A 19188-nucleotide genomic window follows, 5' to 3' on the forward strand; every position below is an offset into this window, starting at 1 on the left:
GGAAAGTTGATGCCCTTGACCTAGAAGTGGCTGATTACTCGGCAAACAACTCTCTAGGTGCTCTACAAATCAACTCAGACTCTGCTTTAAATAGGACCATGGGACACTCTCAAAAGGCCTTCATGTGACATCTAAAATAGAGGTTTTATCTGTTTAGGAAGACCTACTATTTTCATCGTGATTTCTGTAGCCATGTATGCACGTATATATGCTCTCTCTTCCCCCCTTTCTCACTTATTCTGCATTCAAGCCTGTACCACTCAATAAGTCAAGAGGATTCTCGAGGCCCTTAAATTAGGTTTTGGAAGTGACATAGCCTTAGGAAGACCACTTATGATTTTGTTTGCTGGGGAAAGGGGAGGCATGTGTAAGTTTTAGGTAGAGGTTGAAGCAAATTAGTTCATAAAACTTGACTACAGACTCCCTGCCATGAACTGAATTACTTTGTAAGCACATGGCTTATGACATCCACTCATGAAATAAAAACTCAGTAATACTGTGTGTATCGAGAGCCATTACAAGAGACAGAGGAATGACATGACTTACGGGAAGTTGAGGAGAGAGACCTGCTGTAAGGACCTGATGTAACAAACTTACGGAGTATTTGTGTATCTATGATGGCCCAGTCCTGCTCAGAGGAATACAAGAAACCAAGGCTACAGGAATAATAAGGTCTTTGCCCTCATGGGAAGGATTTATCCTGTCTAGCAGTCCTTTGACACCGCTAATGCTCTCTTTCTCTGTTTCTGGTGGAGCCAGATTCAACCCCTATAATCACTGCCTAGTTATTTAAAACAGGACAGCGAATGAAGGATTCATTTGTCTCATGGGAACTCTGTCAGGGTGGAGGATTTGGCTCTTATCGTTTTGTACCAGATCCTGCTGTAGGTAAACCAAAGATGGTTTGCTTTTTCAAATCCTGTGTGTTCTTTAGTAGCTTAGTTTATGGTTGCTTCATTTAAAAGTGGGAGGAGGTTTATGTAAATGGGCCTAGCTCATGGAAAGCAGATTTAACTGGTCACTGAAGAGTATAATCTAATCCTTCATGGGCAATTACGAGCAGGGTTGCTTTATCTTGGGCTGAGCTGGGTATAACTTTGCCTGCAAACTCTCTAGTAGGGACTGGATTGTGTTGAGGAGCGTATACCTCCAGGCACCCAGTCACTGCCTACCAAAGCTCTGCACACCTTCTGTGTCTATGACTATCCTAGGAAACCAAGGAAAGATGGCAGACCCAGGACATTGTCAACATGACATGAATATTGGTCACAAACATAATTGAAATCACTCTACTTTATGCTCTGCATTTCCAGGAGTATATCCTGGTGTATATTTCCACCCGATCAGAGATGGGGAAGTTCCTTCTGTGTTCTCTTGAATTTCACATAATAGAAATTTTCATAATGTGTTTTAATTAATTGGTTGATTTTTATGGCCTCTAAATGATTACTTTTAGTATTTTTATAGGTAAGACTGTGGACCTTTTATTCCCTCTGTCTTTCTGTGTTGTAACTTATGAGAATTAATTTGTACTGTATAATCTCAGAGATTATTTTTTAAAGGCCAAAATCCTAATCAAGGGAAAGTTATGAGGTAAAAGCTATGAGAGGAAATAACTGAAGGACTTTTTCACAGAAAATACAGAGCCTCAAGTTGATTGGCCCCAGAAGAGGGGCGCTGAGTCATTCCAGAGGTGACTTAGGTCTTCAGTGCCATCTCACATAAGTGACTCCAGTAGATTGCTTAAAAATCAGTCTCTGCATGGCAGTTGCCAAACTGTTGACTTGTGGACCTCAAAGGTGACCTTGACAGAGAGCTGCCTTCTTAGCTTTCATTACAAAAGGCCTTGTTCATGGCTACTTTCCCACCATCTCTCTGCAGCCTTCTGGGTAGCAGCAATGTGCCAAACTCAGTATGCCCGCAGGCATAGACTGAAGGAGAGAGGAAGAGAGCATGTAGTGTCACCAAGAGCCTGGAGCCAAATGCAGAGCCTGGAGCAGGTACACAGAAGGCTCTTTCCCCAGGGCTCAACCTTCTGCACATCTCTGTGTATACTTGAGGGAGCTGTGTTAAAACAACCCAACCAAACTCTAGTCCATCCCATGATAATCAAATCAAAGTTCCCTTGCATAAATAGCTTCTCTGATGCCAAGAGCCCCTTTGTAGGTACTGGGTGAAGACACAAAAGGAGAAAGTGTTCAGACTCTGAAAGGCTTTACTCAGTATCTTCAGCCAATGTGACCTTGCTCTGGTGGGCATTGACTTACTGTGTTGTTAAGAGCTTGTGGGTCTGTCCAGGTCTGGTTTTCTGTAGTTATAATAAACACCATAACCCAAAACAACATGAGAGAAGAAAGGGTTTATTTCATTTTACAACTATGAAGTTGCACTCATCACTGAAGGAAGTCAGGACAGATACTCAGGGCAGAAACCTTGGAGGCAGGAACTGATGCAGAGGTCATGAGGAATGTTGCTTACTAGCTTGTTCCTCATGGCTTGTTCTGCTTACTTTTACAACCCAGCCAGGACCACCTGCTCAGGGTGGCACCTCCTATAGTGGGCTGTAGGAACTTCCAACATTGTTAATAAGAAAATGTCCTACAGACTTACAGGCCAGTCAGATGAACATGTTTTCTGGATTGAGAGTCTCTTCTATGATGACACAAGCTTGTATCAAATTAAACTATCACAGAGTCTGTGCTGATATTTCAGTGATTCAGTTAAAAATTCTGGCAAAGAACCATTCAGCTCAGTGATGCATTGTGAACACACTTCCCTACATAAGCATCCTGTATCTCCTCTCAATGTTCTTTAAGGATTTCATGATTAGTACATCAGCAATAACAAACCTCCAGAAACACATTCTACAAGATATTACTTCTGAAACACCATGGGAAAGGGGATTCCTGGTACAATGTATAGTAAATTAGTTCCTTTCTCTTCAGAGGTCCACAGGATATTAATAGCCATCTAGAAAAAGCCTTAAATGTTTTCATATTGAGCCTTTATCACCAGGATTTTTCTCTTTGGGTATATAGCTAATATGAAATATGAGTTGCCTTACTTCCCTTAAAAAGGGCAAGCTTATCCTCAGTAAATGACCTCTATATGAGGGCTGAGCTGGACCAGCCTTCCTCTCTATCAGATTCCTTGCTTGCTTCATAAATGGCATTTAGAGCACCCTCCACATAGCTGCTTTGCTTGTGTGGTGAGTTGAGAACACCTGACCATGCTCATCTATTTCTCTTGGAGGGAAGAGTCAGTGTGACTTGATCACACTTTTTTGATCTTCCTTGATTTTATTCTGTGTGTATCTCTTACCTTGTTTCTGTTCCTGGGTGGCTCTCTGGTTTCTTACCCCCATGCAGAGTGCCTGGTACATGGTAGACAGCATGTCTGAATTGAGCAAACTGCAGCTCCACGTTATCAGCCAAGTCAGAAGTTGCTGGGCATTCAGACTTGTCTGGCACAAGGACAAAGGTGAACTTAATGTTTTATCTTGAGTTTTGTGCATTTTATTTAACAAATTTAGGATATAAAGTACTTTATGCTTCATTCATGCGCTATATTTATTTCAGTCTGAAGTAAATGTTTGCATGAAATGCTTCTGTTGATTCCTGTCAATTTTCTTAGTTATAATTCTATTAAGATTATATATGCATGTATAATTGATATGTATAAAAGAAATAAGTCAGGGGGATATACTCTGTTTGTAGGGCAATTACCCAGAATTCACAAAACTCTGAGTTCAGCACCATCAAGGCAGAAATAGGATGGTGGCACTTCTGTGATCTTAGAATTCTGGAATAGGAGGCATGGGGATTAAGAGTTTATAGTGAACCTCGTCTACATAGATGAAGTCAGATAGTTCAAACTAGAGAAAAACTCAGTCTACCATCTACCAGTTTACATACAGTATTTTTCCCCAACGTTCACAGGGCTTGCTGTAAAAATATGTTGGTTTCCAGAAGTCAACATGGGGACTTGCAGCTATGGGTATTTTCTGAGATTGATACATTTTTACTTTCTTCTGCCTACTTGTGATAGCCAAGGTGAGTCAAGGTGAGCCAGTTTCTATCATTGACAAAGTGACCTCTATTACTGCCACAGATACCATGGCTCTTGCCCTAGGATTAGAAGCTGTAGTGGTTAGAAATACAATTAGAAGCCTTGATTCAGATCTCTTAAATCACTCTCTAGGAGTAGGGATGGTAACTTGAGGGGTGGCGTTAGGATTCAAGCCCATGGCTTTGAACAGGCAGGCAGGTGTTCCAACAGGTATTTTTGACTTTTGAAAAAAAAATAAAATGACAGGATCTCTTATGTAGCCGAGGCTGGCCTTAAATTGTCATCCATCTTGGGAATCCCATGTGCTGTGATTATGGGTATGTACAGATGTGGCCTTTCAGCAAAAGGTTTAAGTTAGCCCCTCTTATGATCTACTGTCTGTCCCCTAAAATCCCCAAACCAGCAGTTTCAGAGAGTTGTGGCTACCCAAAGACTAGTTTTCTCAGCTTGAAAATTCCTACATCTCAAGCTTGTAAAACCTTGTCAGTCAAGCTAGTTAGGTATGTGTGCGTAAACTGCCCTCCCAAGTCTACCAAGTTGTGTTCTACCAAAGCATTGCTCTGCACAGTAGGGCAAGCTGAAAGGACAGCATGCTACTCTTTGCTCTGATAAGAGGAGATGCCTTCCCTAAGTGAGAAAAGAAAGATGCTTAGATAGTCGAGGTATTCCTTCAGCATCAGACTATCTTTCAAATAACAAGTGCATAGCATGATGGGAATTTACTGTTTTATTAAGACAATTGGTCTGGGTGATTCATCTCAGTTTTCTGATGGCCAAATAGAAGACTAATAAGACTCCAATGATGATCGTGATGACAGAAAGTCCTACCATCCACACAGCAGGGGAATCCACGGGGCTACCTGTGGAGTGGAAAGGTGGGTTAGTGTATGCTGAAACACGCCAAGCCATTCTAGATCTTGGCAGAAGCAAGGAGTCTTCTGTAGGAATGGTGATTTCTTTTGGGGGGAAACAGACATTGAACAGTAAAGAGCAGGGCAAGGAAGCAACTTTTAAGGATAAGGGGAGTGATAGTGTCTTGCAAGGCTGTCCTTGAACTAGAAATCATCCTCCTGCTTCAGCTTTCAAGTGCTGAGATTACAAGCATGTGAGTTTGCAACTAGCAAGGAAGTGGCTGGTAATTTGATATCCTCCTACTCACTTGAGTATCTGTGGAGCACTTCCGCAGGGTCCCTGGTGGCTTGGAGGAGGATCACAGGGCCATTGCTAGATATGCTGGCAGTGCTGTTTTCAAAATCAAATTCAGATTTTCTTCTTCCTGATGGAGAGATGAGAGCTTGTAATTGTTGGAAATTCAGTTGTATACATGGCCCAATCAAGGGTGAGCGCCAAGGGACTAAGGCCCCAAACCAAGTCCCTTGATGCCCCTTGTCCACACCTTATAAAAACCTTTGTGTGTGTTAATACAAGACCAATCAAATCTGAGACTTTTCTATTTAGTTCTACAAGCGTTACTTCAGTTCACTAAGGGTTGGACATAGATAATGACATTCAATGATCTCCTCAACCCCTGCAACTAGCATCCTCGCCTAGAAAGAACACTAACAGCAGCATTCTGTCACCTTTATAGTCCAGAGGTTGTATGTTCAAACAGGAAGTAAGGATACAGTTCTTGTGATCCTGTATCTGTCAGTTAAATGATCTAGAAAAAGTCAATCTATTGTCTTTATGGATGTGAATAATGAGCATGATCAGAATTGGCTTACATTTGTGTTTTACAGCATGACATACACTCAATTACTAGGGTTTTTTTTTTTTTTCTTCTTATAGAAGACACTTAAGGATCCAAGAATCTCGAATCAAGTGCGAGTGAGTGGATCAATCAAAACATCCACATTTATAAGAAGGTCTGGGTTAGGCCAACTCCAGAGCATACTCTGTCTATGGTTCTTTCACTGTGTACCCTCAAGGGCACATTGAAGACCTGCATTCAGGTGGCCAGGACATCTACTTTGGAGAACAGGCAAGATGGAAAAGGAAGATGACTTGTGGCTGGTTGAGGAAATAGGTCAGTCAGTCAACTACTATGTAAGCACGAAGACTTGACTTTGATCACAGAACCCATGTTTAAAAGTCTGGGTCTAATGCTCTATATGCTAATAAATTCAGCCACATTTGGGCCAGAATTGGCTTCTGGTTTAGTCAAGTTTTGTGTAAACTGATTTTTGAAAACCTGAGAGATTCTGGCAATCTAGTCAGCTCTATGTGCGTACTAAGGGAAACATTATTAATGAGATAACTCTTCTTAGTTTAATAGTTGAGCCTAACATGGTAGAATTTGGGGATTCATTTAGGTCTGGAGGTGGGCAGGTAAGGTACTCACTTCTGGAAGCAGGACAGATCACCCTGCAGGATGGTGTCCCAGCAGGCTGGCAGACCAATGCACTACAGTGCAGGTAAACCTGGAGGTTGACAAGTCAATGTCACGTTGTAGATACCTCCCACATCACAAGTCTCCCAACCCCATACTTCATCTCTCCAAAAAGTTGAGAAAAGTGTTATGGCCATCTGCCTAAGTTAATGTCCCAATGGTCTCGAAGCTCCAGAGTTCCGGTGACAGACGGTACTCATGCTCTTGGTACCACATTCAAGCTGCCCTTAATACCAAGAGCCAGTGTCAAAGGTCAAAGAGTCACCTTAGAGAAGTGGCAGAAGGGAAAACTGTCCTGAGTACTGGGGGTTTTAAAACTTTGCAGGGGAACAGAAGGAAATACCATACCTGGCCACCAAGAGTGTGTTCCTCCCTTACAGTGTTCATGAAGTTGAAGGTGGCGATGCTGAAGCGTTGGTGATGGAAAGGGAAGGGGGTTGATGCCTTCTGAACAGCGATCCTTTCGGTCTGATAGTTGTCCCCAGCATATGGGCATCTAAGTCAAGAGACACAGAAGTCAGGATGGGCTATTTGGAAGGCCTACAGAGGTTCAGGGGGACTCACTTACCCCTTCACCAGAATGGGCCATTGTGGTTGATGAGAAGGTTTAGGGCCAGGTGTGGCCCAGCACTGCTCTAGCTGTAACCCCAAAGAGGGGTCTGTTCTGTGAAGGATGGAGACCTCAACATAAATAGGATCCTGGAGAAATTTCACCAGTGGGTAGTCATCAACACCATGGTAAGAGCTATAGCTTTTATCTGTACAGAGAAAGCCAGAATTAAAGTAGTTCTAGGGGATAACTTAGTAGATAAAATACCTGCCTGTAGAAGCATGGGGATCCGAACTCGACCCCAGAACCCATGCGGAAAGACCAGGCTTTAACATCTGTGCTTATAATCCTAGACTTGGCAAAGCCGAGACAGAAACTCCAGGCCAATGAGAGATCCCACCTCAGTAAAAAAGGTGAATGGCACACAAGGAATTGATCTGAGGTTGGTCTCTGACCCCTTCTCCCCCTCCCCCGTGTGTGTGTGTGTGTGTGTGTGTGTGTGTGTGTGTGTGTGTGTGAGAGAGAGAGAGAGAGAGAGAGAGAGAGAGAGAGAGAGAGAGAGAGNGTGTGTGTGTGTGTGTGTGTGTGTGTGTGTGTGTGTGAGAGAGAGAGAGAGAGAGAGAGAGAGAGAGAGAGAGAGAGAGAGAGAGAGAGAAGAGAAGAGAAGAGAAGAGAAGAGAGAAGAGAGAAACTGCTATAAGCAGAACTAGGAAACTATGCTACTAGGAATAGCCTCAACTCCTCAATACCTGTACACATGTCATGTTACCAAGTTAGTGTACTGACAGCCTTTAGGCAGGATTTATCAACTAAGAAGGCTTACCCTTGGCAATCTGAAGTTCCAGAGAGAGGGGCCCGGGCTGGGTCTTAGGAAGGGGTGGTGGGAGAGTCAGCACTTGCATGTTAATTGGGGATGTGTTGCTGAGAACAGAGTAGCTGCAGCTGACTCGGAGCCTGCAGGAAAATAAGATTTTAGTACCACGGGTTTGCTGGTCACCCCTGCCAATATAAACTGTAGAGGATCTAGTGGTAGGTGTTTTCCAAGTTCATAACTAAGTCAGAGGGGGTTTCTGTCCTTAGAACGACCTTCTATTGTCACTATGCAAATAAGTCCAGCATGAGTTGGTGAGAAAACTACATAACAAATACTCTGCAGAAGCCGGGTAATAGTGCAAGCAGGATAGTGAGCATCTTACAGGTTAGGGGATATGAACGGAAATGCTTGCCAAGAAGCCCAGGTGGGAGGTGTTCCATGGAGGCCCCATGCAAGGACAAGCCTAGGGTTGGAGAGGCCGAGAGCATCAAGTGTTCAAAGACGAGAGCAACACAGGTGTTATCTCACAGGGTTCTCGAGGCAACACTCGTACTTTTTTTAATCTACAGCAATGAAACTCAAGTGTGAGACCTGGGGAGGTCAGGCCTGGAAGGAATTCTTTCAGCTGTACCACTCAAAGGAACAGAAGTCTCACATGAGGATAAGGCTGAGATCAAGTTGGAAGCAGAGACCCAGGTAATATATATGCAGTGGTCTACATGAATGGCAAGCTGAGGGAGCAGACATATTCACCTATTGCTGGGAAGTGTTCTCCTGTGATCTCAGTTTACCCCAGGCCTTTTACCTTATGAAAAGGCCTACTGGCCTCTTTGATCAAAATTGACTCTACCTGAAGATGCTGTTTCGGGTAATAGAGCCACTGCCCCAGGCTCTCACATCCTGAGTGGCCACTAGCTCATTTTCATACACGACCTGGTCTCCACTGACCTGTCCAATGGGTAAAGAGAAGTTGTCACTTCGGTCTGTTGTCTGAATACTATATTCATGTGGCCCAGACCAGTTCTTAGTCACATCCTATTTTGTATGCTATTTTCTGAGTCCTACAGGGATGCAGGGGTCCTGTCTGTAACTTGGAAAAGTATGGCTAATACTTGAAGCAGAACCAAGGAGTGAAGAGATGACTTAAGTACTAGAGATTAGGCAAATGGACCACCGCAATCAAAGTCAGCATCCCCTCCTCCTATTACCTAGAGTCTGGAAGTGTGAGGAATCTGCCCCTTATATTTGCTCCCTGCAGAACGGTGGAGGAAAAGCTGGACCACAGCAGAGGCATTTGCTGAATGCCCACAGAAGCACCCACCCACTAACCACGACCCTTTGCCCTGGAGACTGTTCTAGACACCCAGAAGTGATCAGGACTGTTCTTCATGACTATACTATCTCAACTCATTGTCCTAATCACTAGGGCACTACTTCCACCCTCATACCCAAAACCCTCTTTCTCACCCGCCTTGTGGTCCCACAGGAAGTAAACGGAAATTGGAACAGGACAAAGGTGGATGTTGCCATCACTGGATCACATCCACCGTCACTCCTGAAGGCCAAGTGTAGGGAATCCAAGCTCAGGGGTGGTGAGGTCACATTCCTGGACACAGCAATGGAGAAACGACCCTCTCTGGTGCACTGGGAGGTCACTGGAAGACCAGAGAGACAGGCGAGGTCAGGTCGCTCCTCGGGTGGAGCCAGGTGGACCTAAGTAATGAATCAGTTGCTCCAGATGCCCTCACAGTGAGGTTGGAATCTCCACTAATGACCTGGGCTCCTGGCAACACGCTTGCCCAATGACCGACCACGTGCACCAAAGCCTTGCCAGGGTCACTGAGGCAGGGCTCTAACTTGGCTACACCTGCATTTGGAGGACAGGTGTGGGAGTACCTGCTGTCTTACTGCTTAGACCTGGGCTCTGAGTGTTTAATGTGCTAGAAAACCTTCAAGCTTGATATGGAGCATGTGAATAACCACTTGAGGGTGATTCTCTCTTGAAACAATCTTAAGACTACCATCTCTCTAAACAATCTTAAGACTACCAGACACCAAAGTGGCTGTTCCTTGGGAAAGCAAGTTTCTCAATTGGTAAGTACCTGTCACATAGGCTTAATGTCCCTGCAGGTTTTGTTTGGTGTCTAGGAGAATAGACAGTGAAAGGCTATAAAAGTTCTAGTTCTAGGCAGCGTTGCCTTTCCACTAGCAAACAGTTGCTTTTTATTTGCTGGCTGAATTAAGCTTTCCCTGCTCTGGTGCCACCAGAATTCACCAAGCCCCTTTTCTTCTCAACTAATTTGAGATGGAAGCATGTACCTGTGTTTCCATAGTAACAGGAGCCCGCCTCTCCCTCTTCAGAGCTGTAGCAGCAGCCCAGCTGGTCACAGTCTCCTCGAGAGATGGGCGAGGGAGCACAAGGCAGCCTTTCCTTTACTGGCACAGGACTGCACACTTCAGGATTCCGAGTCTCTGGGGCTGGATAATGAAAAGGGAAGGAGAATTTAAGTTGGGCAGCAGAGGGGTCCCTTCAGTGAAGCATCTTGTCACAAACCTGGGCTTTGAACTCCAGAACATCCAGACCACCTCAACAGGCCTGTTGACTCTCCTCTCTGTAGACATCTTAAAGATCAACGTTAAGTCACCTTGTTAGTCACCTGAAATGGATTCCTACTGAGGATAACATTCTAGTATGGGTGGGAGCAAACTGGCTCTTCACATGGCCTTTCAATGACCACCTTTCTGGCTCTTTAGAGGGACCTATCAGTCCTTGCCACGGGTGATACCTCAGGAGCTTTTCATGTCATCGGGCTTCCAAGTAGGTTAGAGTAAAGCCTGTGACTTTAATGTGTGCATCACCAATCCCTGTTAATGTTTTGGGTAACCAGATAGTGGCACGAGAATTTAGGTCTGGATCTGTTTCTTATGATAAAGGGTTCTCAGGGAAGAGATTGCCTCGGGTTTTCTAGTTAAATGATCAAGTGTCCCCAGCTGGAGGTTGAAGACTGTGGCATGAGATGGCTTCTCTGGCTATTTCCTATCACTAGCTTGTGTTTTCCACCCCTTCCAAAGGGTGAGGAGGCTCCTGGTTCCAGCTAAGAGCTAATTCGCATTTGAATCTCAACTTTGCAAATCACAGGCAAAAGGCTTTTGTTGAGAGATCCAGCAGAACCTAGAGCCCTGGCTCAGGAAATAGGAGCCAGCTTCTAACCCTCCCAGCCTCAGCTGGAGTCTCCCTAGGGTTAGCTTTCCTAAGGGCTGACATGGAGGGCAGAGGCCTTAGGATCAGTTGCTACCATCCAGAGTAGACAGGAGAATCCCAAGAACATCTTCTAGGCAGGACCCTCTCCGGGCCAGAATGCTTTCTACACTTACCTCGAAGATCCAAAGGGCACTGAAGCAGTCTCTTCCTTGCCCCTGCCATCTGTCCAGCTACATCGACCCCTTGCATTTCAACTTCCATGACATAGTGGGAGCCCTGAAGAGACAAGCAACAGCGGTCAGCCTGGCTGGTGGTTTGAAGGATTCTTGTTTGAGAGCAGGGGGTCTACTTACCCTCAAAGTGACATAGCAGCCATTGTAGGTAGCTTCCAACACCAGAGAACCATCCGGACTGTCTGTCACCCACGTACCACAGTCAGAATCATTCTTCAGCCTGTGCGGCAGTCCTTTGCTATCTAGGGTAGGTGGACAATGGAAAACACAGCACTTAATCGCTGGTGGATAACCAGCCCCACCAGCTGACCCCCCCCAGGGGGCTTTCATCATTGAGAAAAACACAAGACAAGGTGGGTTTGAAAGTTGCACGGTTTTGACTATGCATTCTGTAGGCAGGGGCCGTGGAGATTTTTGAAAGGAGGAAAGGGTCAAGACTGGAAGTTTAAGAACAGGTACCTGGTTGAGTCTGACTTACCCCAAGCTGTTAACCCAGGATTCTCTGCCTCCAGGCTGATGTTCATAGTAAACTGGAAGCTCTGTAGCCCACAGTGGAGCACACCTGGCAACTCAGTCACATGCTGCCCGCTCAAAGGAGGACAGAATGGAAAACACAGTAAGATGCCTGGCAGAAGCCACGGAGTGCAACTTAGAGCCTGCTTGGCCATTCTTTCTCCTTCACCAGCCCACATCCACTAAGAGAGACTTCTTTTTATATATGCGAGGAAAGCTTGGTTTGGGACTGATATCCTTATGGCCTGCAGGTGGAGAGACTTTGAAGCTGGTGATTTCTTTCTTCTGGGGCACAGTCTACAGATGCATCCCATTGAATATTTAATTCCCTGGTCTCCAGAGTTGGTTGATGTGTCTCTTTTGGCCAAAAGTAGGCTTCTTGGGTTAGTTGCGTGTAGTACTTGTTCTACAAGCTTGGCTTCAAAAAAGTGACCAACTGCCTTATAGAACTTTGCATTTTCAAGTGAAGACCCTAGCTGCATTGGCCCAGGTGAGTGATGGGTGACAAGGACTGGGATCTGGGTAGGTTACTGCCTTTTGAAATTATGAGGTTTCGACCTGGAAAAATGAGAATGATTGTCCTGGCAGTACTGTTCTTAAGGATGCTATGAGAGATTTAAGTCAAACACACGGCTATATGCTTGGGCCAAGCAGGGAGAGCGCAGCCAGTGTCCCTGGGCTGAGGTTAGCTGCTTTAATGACCCATCTTCCTTTCTTCTCTGGTTCTAAGCTTTCATGGGAAGTCACTCTGCAGTTGGTTCAAAAATCTCAGGATTCACTTAATCCCAATTCCAGAGTCAAGTTGGTTTAGAACTTTGTCATGTATTCAGAGAGAATCCCATCATAATTCCAGCACTTTGGGTGTGGAAGCAGAGGGACAAGAAAATTCAGTCTCATATTTGGCTAAATTTCAAGCTGGAGTCTTTCTTTGTCTACATAATATCTGTCTTAAAAATTATAGAGGAAAAACAAGAGGATTGTGTGAGCCACTTTGTAACTAGGAAATATGAACAAGTCTCCATCTGCTTTCCTTTGTGGGAGTGAGGGCTGTTCTGAGGGAAAAGAAGACAGAATGAAGGGCCACCCAGAGTCACTTGGAGGCGATGATTCCCATTGCTAGCTCTTTCACCGCCCCCCCTTCTCTGCATAGGCTCACAGGGTGTGCTGTTCGGAGCTGCTCTGGGGTGCAGCACTTAATCCCATTCTGGTTTTGTCTCTGTTGTCCTGTTTGATCTCATCTTTGCTGTGACCACCAGGGGTACAAGACCACTCTTCTCTGTCAAGGGGCTAGGAGGCCAGCTGGTTAGCCTGACTTTCAGAGGAATGTTTACATATGTTAACCTTAACCTCTCTCTCTCTTTTGTTCTCTGTCTCTCAACAGAATATGAAAAATAGGAGTGAATTAAATGGATAATTTAATTAATGGGAACTAAAATCCAAGACTTTGTGGTGAGGATTTGATGATTGGGTGGTTAGACACCCATCCTTTACGGTCATTAACCCAAATGGGTGGACGTATTGACTTTGCAGGTACCAGTAAGTTTTGAGCACCATCAACCAATGCACTGTCTCCCAGCATTCTTAAAAGCAAGCAATTATCACAACTTCTAAATGTGACATTTACAACACTGACAAGAAGTGAAAGATCCATAACTCTAGTGAATTCAAGCAATTTACATATGGCTTCTATAAGACTTAGCGGGCGTCTCCTGTCCACTTAGTATTTTTGAAAGTCTGTGGTGAATTCCTCCTCCACGCTCCTGCGCAAGCCAGGGAGGACAGAAGCAATAACGTTGATGGCCAGATGATTGGCAGCTGGGTAGGCCTTTGATTGGCAGGTGTGACTATGGCATGGTTAAGTTATTCATGTAGTGTGGGGTACTAACAGATGATTTTATATGATATTCTCCAAGGAATCGGAGACTGTATTGGTGTTCTTTACCATTTTCTGAAAATCAAACGGATCCCCCACCCCAGCCATTGTGGTTTGAGAAAGATGGCCCATATCCCTGAGTACAAAGGCTATTTACTGTTGGAGGAAAATAGAAATATCATGTTTAATATTTCAGATGCCAAGGTGTATGAGAGAGGGAGGGAGGAAGAGAGAGGGAAGAAGGGACAGGGAAGTAAAGAAGAGAGCTAGGGAGGAGAAAGGGGAGAGAGAGATGAATTTGTAATTTCTTTCTGCCCTAATAGGTACCACCCTTGGGAGATTTGAAACAACAGTTTGTTGGCATGCAGTAGAGGACACCAGGAGTGTGAACTCAAGGTTTCTGCAGGGCCACAATGAAATACTGAGGAGAGGTTGCTTCTGTGTCTTCCAGCTTCTCCTGGCTGCCAGCAACCCTTGCCTGTCCTTGCAGACCTGGGATCCCATTTCTTGTCTCACATGCCATACCCCCCATGTGTCTTCATCCTGTCCTCCATCTGTGTCCGTCTCTAGGTCCAAATGGCCTTTCAAAAAAATTGTCATATTGGATTAAGATATACTATGATGACTTCAGTTTTTGTTTGAATATGTATAAAGATCGTATTTCCAAATAAAAAAGGCCACGTTCTGAGGCACTGGGCTGTAGGAGTCAACCTATCTTCATGGAGAATAGAGCTATTAAGAAAAAAAAAAGAAAAATCAAACAAAAGTGTCATTTCTTAAAATTTCCATCCTTGCCTTGACTGCACTGAAAGGAAGGGAATTTGTTCTTTTTGAGGGAGGGGATCAGTTTTGCATCCACTAATCTCTAAGTGGGTGGGACTAACGTTAGTGGTTAGTGAATTAGATGGTTCGAGGATAGGGAATTTGGGGGAAGGTGGTAATTTTCTTATTCTTACGACCTGCGACCTGCTGCAATTTTTTTTTTTTTTAGTTGCTCTGAGCTAGCTGGAGTCAGCCAGATTTCTCAGAGCATCTGACATATCATATATCTTATCCTGATCTGTCTTGTTCTCAGGATGCACCTACTTTAACCATGCTGAGGCCTTGCCTATCTGGTCACAAGCCTTTGTGTACCCAAACAAGCCTTTGTATACCTCCTTTTTTTGTGGCCTGCTGGCAGCCCTGCCTCCATTTTGTCCAGTTTTTCTCCTTCCCCCAGGACACAGGTTGAAGGGTCCACTTGAGATTAAGGCACCAGGATCATCTGTGGGCTGGTTTGGAATGCAAAGTTTGACCCTTGCTCCAGGTGACTGAAATAGAAACTGGGCTGGGGTTGGGGCCGAGTGCTCTAGTGTCCGGGTGTCAGGTGATCTGGGTCCCACTCCACCTGGAGGAACTGCTCTAGATGGCGAGGGTGGGTGGGACCTTTTCTGCAGGCCTCACCCTGGAGGCCTCACCTGGGAGTCCTCCCTCTCCCCACAGGAGGTGACTCTTGCTGGGTCAGATTTTTTCCTCAGCCTCCCTTCCGCACTTCTTTGAGACTTGAGTTTGAAGGTGGGTCAGCTTCCTCTTTGTCGTTACACCTCACTAAGCTCATATACTAAGATAGTATTGATTAAATAAGTAAGCTATTTTTTTTTAATTTTAGACTTTTAATCACTTAGAAGATTTCAGAAACAAAGCAAACAACCCAACAACAAAACAACATTCTGGGACTGGGGATGTAGCTCAGCTGAGAGCTTGCTTGTCTAGCATTTGAGAGGCCCTTTGTTGATCTCCAGTACTACACATACTGGGTTTGGGGGTACACACTTGTCTTTCTACCACACCAGAAGTAGAGGAAGGAGGATCAGAAGTTAAATCTCACCTTAGGCTACATAGAGAGTTGGAGGCCAGACTGGGCGACAAGAGGCCCTGTCTCTAAAGCAAAAGATAGAAAACAAACACACAAAGTCACCTTGACTGAGCTTGTGCTTCCCACACTTGCCAAGGGCCACCTGTTTCCTCCTGGCACGGACACCCCGAGCACACGCGGGGCCATGCTTGTCTTGTTCATTCCACTCTCCATTTGAGACTATCTCTTCAGAACCTTTGGTCTCACTGCAGGCACCCAATAAAGCTGGCCCAGGGCACAGGGCCTGTGGAGTCTGGAGTCTGGTGCTTTCCTGACCTCAGAATGAGTGCAGACCGTTCCGTGACCTGAGTCCAGGGCAGCCTAGCTTCATTGTTAGGTTTGCCACACTGTGGATGCACCCGAGAGCCTGTGCCAGCATGCCCAGGCAGGTCTGCTCTGGGTACCTGAGATCCACATACTATACCTTTGTTTCCTTTTAAGTTTTATAAACATTTATTATATAAATAAGAATAAGTTTTTTTTTTCTGAATTTCTTCCATTCGTCTTGTTATCAGTTAAAAATCTGATTAAACCTTTATAAACACAAAACTGTTTATCATTACTGTTTTTATCTGGAGTTGATTTGTTCTCCCTTTTTCTCTTCTCTCTGTGATGGCCTGTCTCCAAACCCTTTACTTTGTTTTGGTTCATTTTTCTTCCTGAAAAACACCCTTTAACAATAATTTCAGTAAGTCCCTTGGGCCCTAAACTCTTTTGAAGCCCTAATTTTACAGGGCTAGCAGAATGATTCAGTGTTGTCAAAATATAAAGTGGGGTGCCTCCAAATTCTGAAGAAGCATTCCTGAAGTTAGGTTTTAGGGTAGCATTTGTGGCTGGGATGTTCCAGTTCAAACAACCTTGCAAGGCTTTTTGGGTACCAGTCTTTCCTGGGACGTCTAGGAACGACTAGAGACCTCTTCTGGGCTCCTCTGTTGGGGGACTGCCCACACCTGCTTCTTAACCTCTGCGCATACCTAAACCATTGCAGGCAGACCTCCAGAAATAATGGGAATCAGTGCAAAGGCAAATTTAGCTAACAGCTGCAGACAACTCTCTTGTGGATCTGAGATGAGAACTGGCCAGGGCACAGAGTAATGAATGAGTCCAATCTGGGTAGGAGATTGGGGTCATGCTTATTAAAATCCCTCACATCATCACTGCCGAGAGCAGGGCTCTGGCAGGGATTTAACATAGCATTTCAAAATGTCATTAGTGAAAAAATTAATAATACAAAACATTTTTTGAAGGACCGAAGCCATCATCTCACTTTTAATAGCGACGGACAGTTCTTGAAAGTGCTCTTTGTTTTCTTTTCCTCGAGTAGACATGAGTGCTGGCCCAGATGATCAGATCTCTCTCTCTCTCTCTCTCTCTCTCTCTCTCTCTCTCTCTCTCACTCTCACTCTCACTCTCACTTTGTTTCCAAATTGCAACCTGACACTGTGGATCATTTCATCTCAAACTGGGTTGGGCTGGCCTGTGGCTTGCCTTGCATTCTCTGCAGTCAAGGAGACCGAAGACTCATGTCCTTTGAAGGTTATAAAAGAGTTGCTTCTCTCTCTCTCTCTCTCTCTCTCTCTCTCTCTCTCTCTCTCTCTCTCTCTCTCTCTGTGTGTGTCTGTCTGTCTTTCTCTCTGTGTGTGTATTGTGTGTATGTGTGTGTCCTTATCCTCATGCTCAATACTCAATATGTATTTGTATGTTAGTGGAGGTCAGAGGTCAGATATGGTCCCTTGGACACTGTCCACCTTGTTTGTGTTGGAAGGATCTATCACTGGCCAGGAGCTTGCTAAACTATGCTGACTGGCCAGGGAGTCCTGTGATCTGTTGTCTCTAACTCTTTAGTCTGGGGTTATAGCCACGAGCTGCAACACTCAGCATTTTTATATGTTCTAGGTGCAAATTCGGGGCCATATGCTTGTAAGACAAGCAGTACACTGACTGAGCTATCATGCAATTTCAAGAATGGCTGCTTCTTGGTTGAATATTATAAGCTTTGAAGATGGATCTTTCAACAATTTGCATTTAATAAAACTGTTGTTCTTATTATCTTCTGTGCTTTTATATTTTTGGTGATTTGAAAATTCCCTTAGCTTACTAATGTCTCAATCATTGAGGGATAACTCCCCCTTTTCCTGTCTGTGTGTGTGTTTTCGCATGTACAATGCATGTGTGTTTGTGTGTGCACGTTCTTGTGGAATCCAGAGAGTGATTTTGGGAATCATACTTTATTTCTTTTCCACCTCATTCTTTCCACTTTCAGTCAAACCCAGAGAGATTGCTGCTCACAAGCTTGTAGGTTCTGGGGAATTGCAGGTAGTTTTGAGCATTTAGTGAGGCTTGGAGAATTGCTGTGGCAAACATGGTGAATCAGTTAAGAAATGATGCCAAGGCTGGGCGTGATGGCTGACACTTTTAACCCTGGAATTGGAAGGCTGAAGCAGGAGACTGTCCGTGAGTTCCAGCCAGGGTTACGTAGTGAAACTCTTGGGGAAAAAATGTCAAATTGCAGTAAAACTAAGGACTTCATTGCAATGCCCTGCATAGCCAGACCTCAGGGTCAGGACGCAGAGTGGAGTAAGACAGTGACAGTGGTGTGCAGCTATCCAGAGGGGAAGCTGGAGCTGAGCTGATGAGGTGGCATCAGGTAGATTGTCTGGAGTTGAATCAATAATGATCAATGACAAGCAATCAACAAACACTCGAATAGGAGGTAGACTGGGGATGGCAAGGCCATGCCCACTACAGAAGGGCTGTCTGTTGAGAGGCATTTCCTGAGTGAGGCACATCAGATCCCATATGTATGAGTACAATTGCCCGTGGAGGCTGAAAGAGGGCATGGGATGCCCTGTGCTGGCTGCAAGAGGAGCATTTGCTCCCAGCGGCTGAGCCATCTCTCTAACCCTGTAGCCAAGAGCAGAGAGCAAGAGCAAGAGAAGAAGCTGCATCTTCTACTGATGTGTGCACAGGAATTTTCCTCTATGTGGTTAAGAGCCTTAGGTTCAGGCCTGCCAAGTGCTCTTGTTCCCTTTCTGTTGCTGTGATAAAACACCCAGACCAAAAGCAACTGGAGGAGGAAAGGCTTTATTTGGCTTTGACTTCCTTGTCACTGTCCATCACTGAGGGAAGCCAAGGCAGGAACTCAAGCAGGAACCAGGAGGTAGGAACCATAGAGGAGTGCTGCTGGCTCCCTCTCTGGCTTTCTCAGCTGACTTTCTTACATGGACCAGGACCACTTGCTGAGGAATAGCATCATCCACAGTGGATTGGGCCCTCCTCTATCAATTAGCCGTCAAGAAAATGTCTTGTAGACATAACCACAGGTCAATCTCATGGAAGTAATTCTTCAACTGATGTTCCCCTGTTCCTGGTGACTCTAAGTGGTGTTAAGTTCTCAATAAAAAAATTAGCCATGACAGGAATATAGATACAAAACTGGGTTTTGTCTTAACTTGGGGAACTATTGGTAAGTTGTAAAAATAAATGAAAGGATGGAAATTTTGGTGGTGTTGGTGTAACCCAAAGGGGTCAGTGAACGGGAAAGCATTATAAGTCAATGCAATTAAAACTGAGGCTTCAGGAGAAGGAAGGCTGTTTGTGTGCTCTTCCCACGGTCTTCTACATGGTAATAGCGCTTTTTGAAGCTGTAAAG

At 44.8% G+C, this 19188-nt stretch overlaps 1 protein-coding gene across 1 annotated transcript; it reads right to left on the reverse strand.

The window, feature by feature from the left end:
• Window positions 1-4780: 4780 nt before the first annotated feature.
• Zp4 (zona pellucida glycoprotein 4) lies at window positions 4781-11924 on the reverse strand. The gene is made up of 12 exons (XM_050142314.1): window positions 11735-11924; window positions 11377-11498; window positions 11197-11299; window positions 10141-10299; window positions 9289-9476; window positions 8672-8769; window positions 7831-7961; window positions 7026-7215; window positions 6806-6953; window positions 6410-6488; window positions 5228-5344; window positions 4781-4928 (listed from the first exon to the last, which is right to left on the reverse strand). Exons 1-12 carry the CDS (start codon window positions 11922-11924, stop codon window positions 4822-4824), a joined length of 1632 nt encoding a protein of 543 aa, XP_049998271.1. The 3' UTR covers window positions 4781-4821.
• Window positions 11925-19188: the final 7264 nt, after the last annotated feature.

This window comes from Alexandromys fortis, unplaced genomic scaffold, assembly GCF_014885135.2.
Source record: "Alexandromys fortis isolate MF-2015 unplaced genomic scaffold, M_Fortis_MF-2015_v1.1 scaffold_5, whole genome shotgun sequence".
Lineage (NCBI taxonomy): Eukaryota > Metazoa > Chordata > Mammalia > Rodentia > Cricetidae > Alexandromys > Alexandromys fortis.

What these genes read in the sequence shown, in the direction of transcription:
- Zp4 (XM_050142314.1), bottom strand. Translation starts at nt 11,924, where the DNA reads ATGGCCAAGCAGGCTCTAAGTTGCACTCCGTGGCTTCTGCCAGGCATC. An exon ending in ACCCGAAACAGCATCTTCAG is followed by an intron (nt 7,962 to 8,671) that starts GTAGAGTCAATT and finishes ATTTTCCTGCAG; the next exon opens with GCTCCGAGTCAGCTGCAGCT. An exon ending in GGAACTTCAGATTGCCAAGG is followed by an intron (nt 7,216 to 7,830) that starts GTAAGCCTTCTT and finishes TTCTCTGTACAG; the next exon opens with ATAAAAGCTATAGCTCTTAC.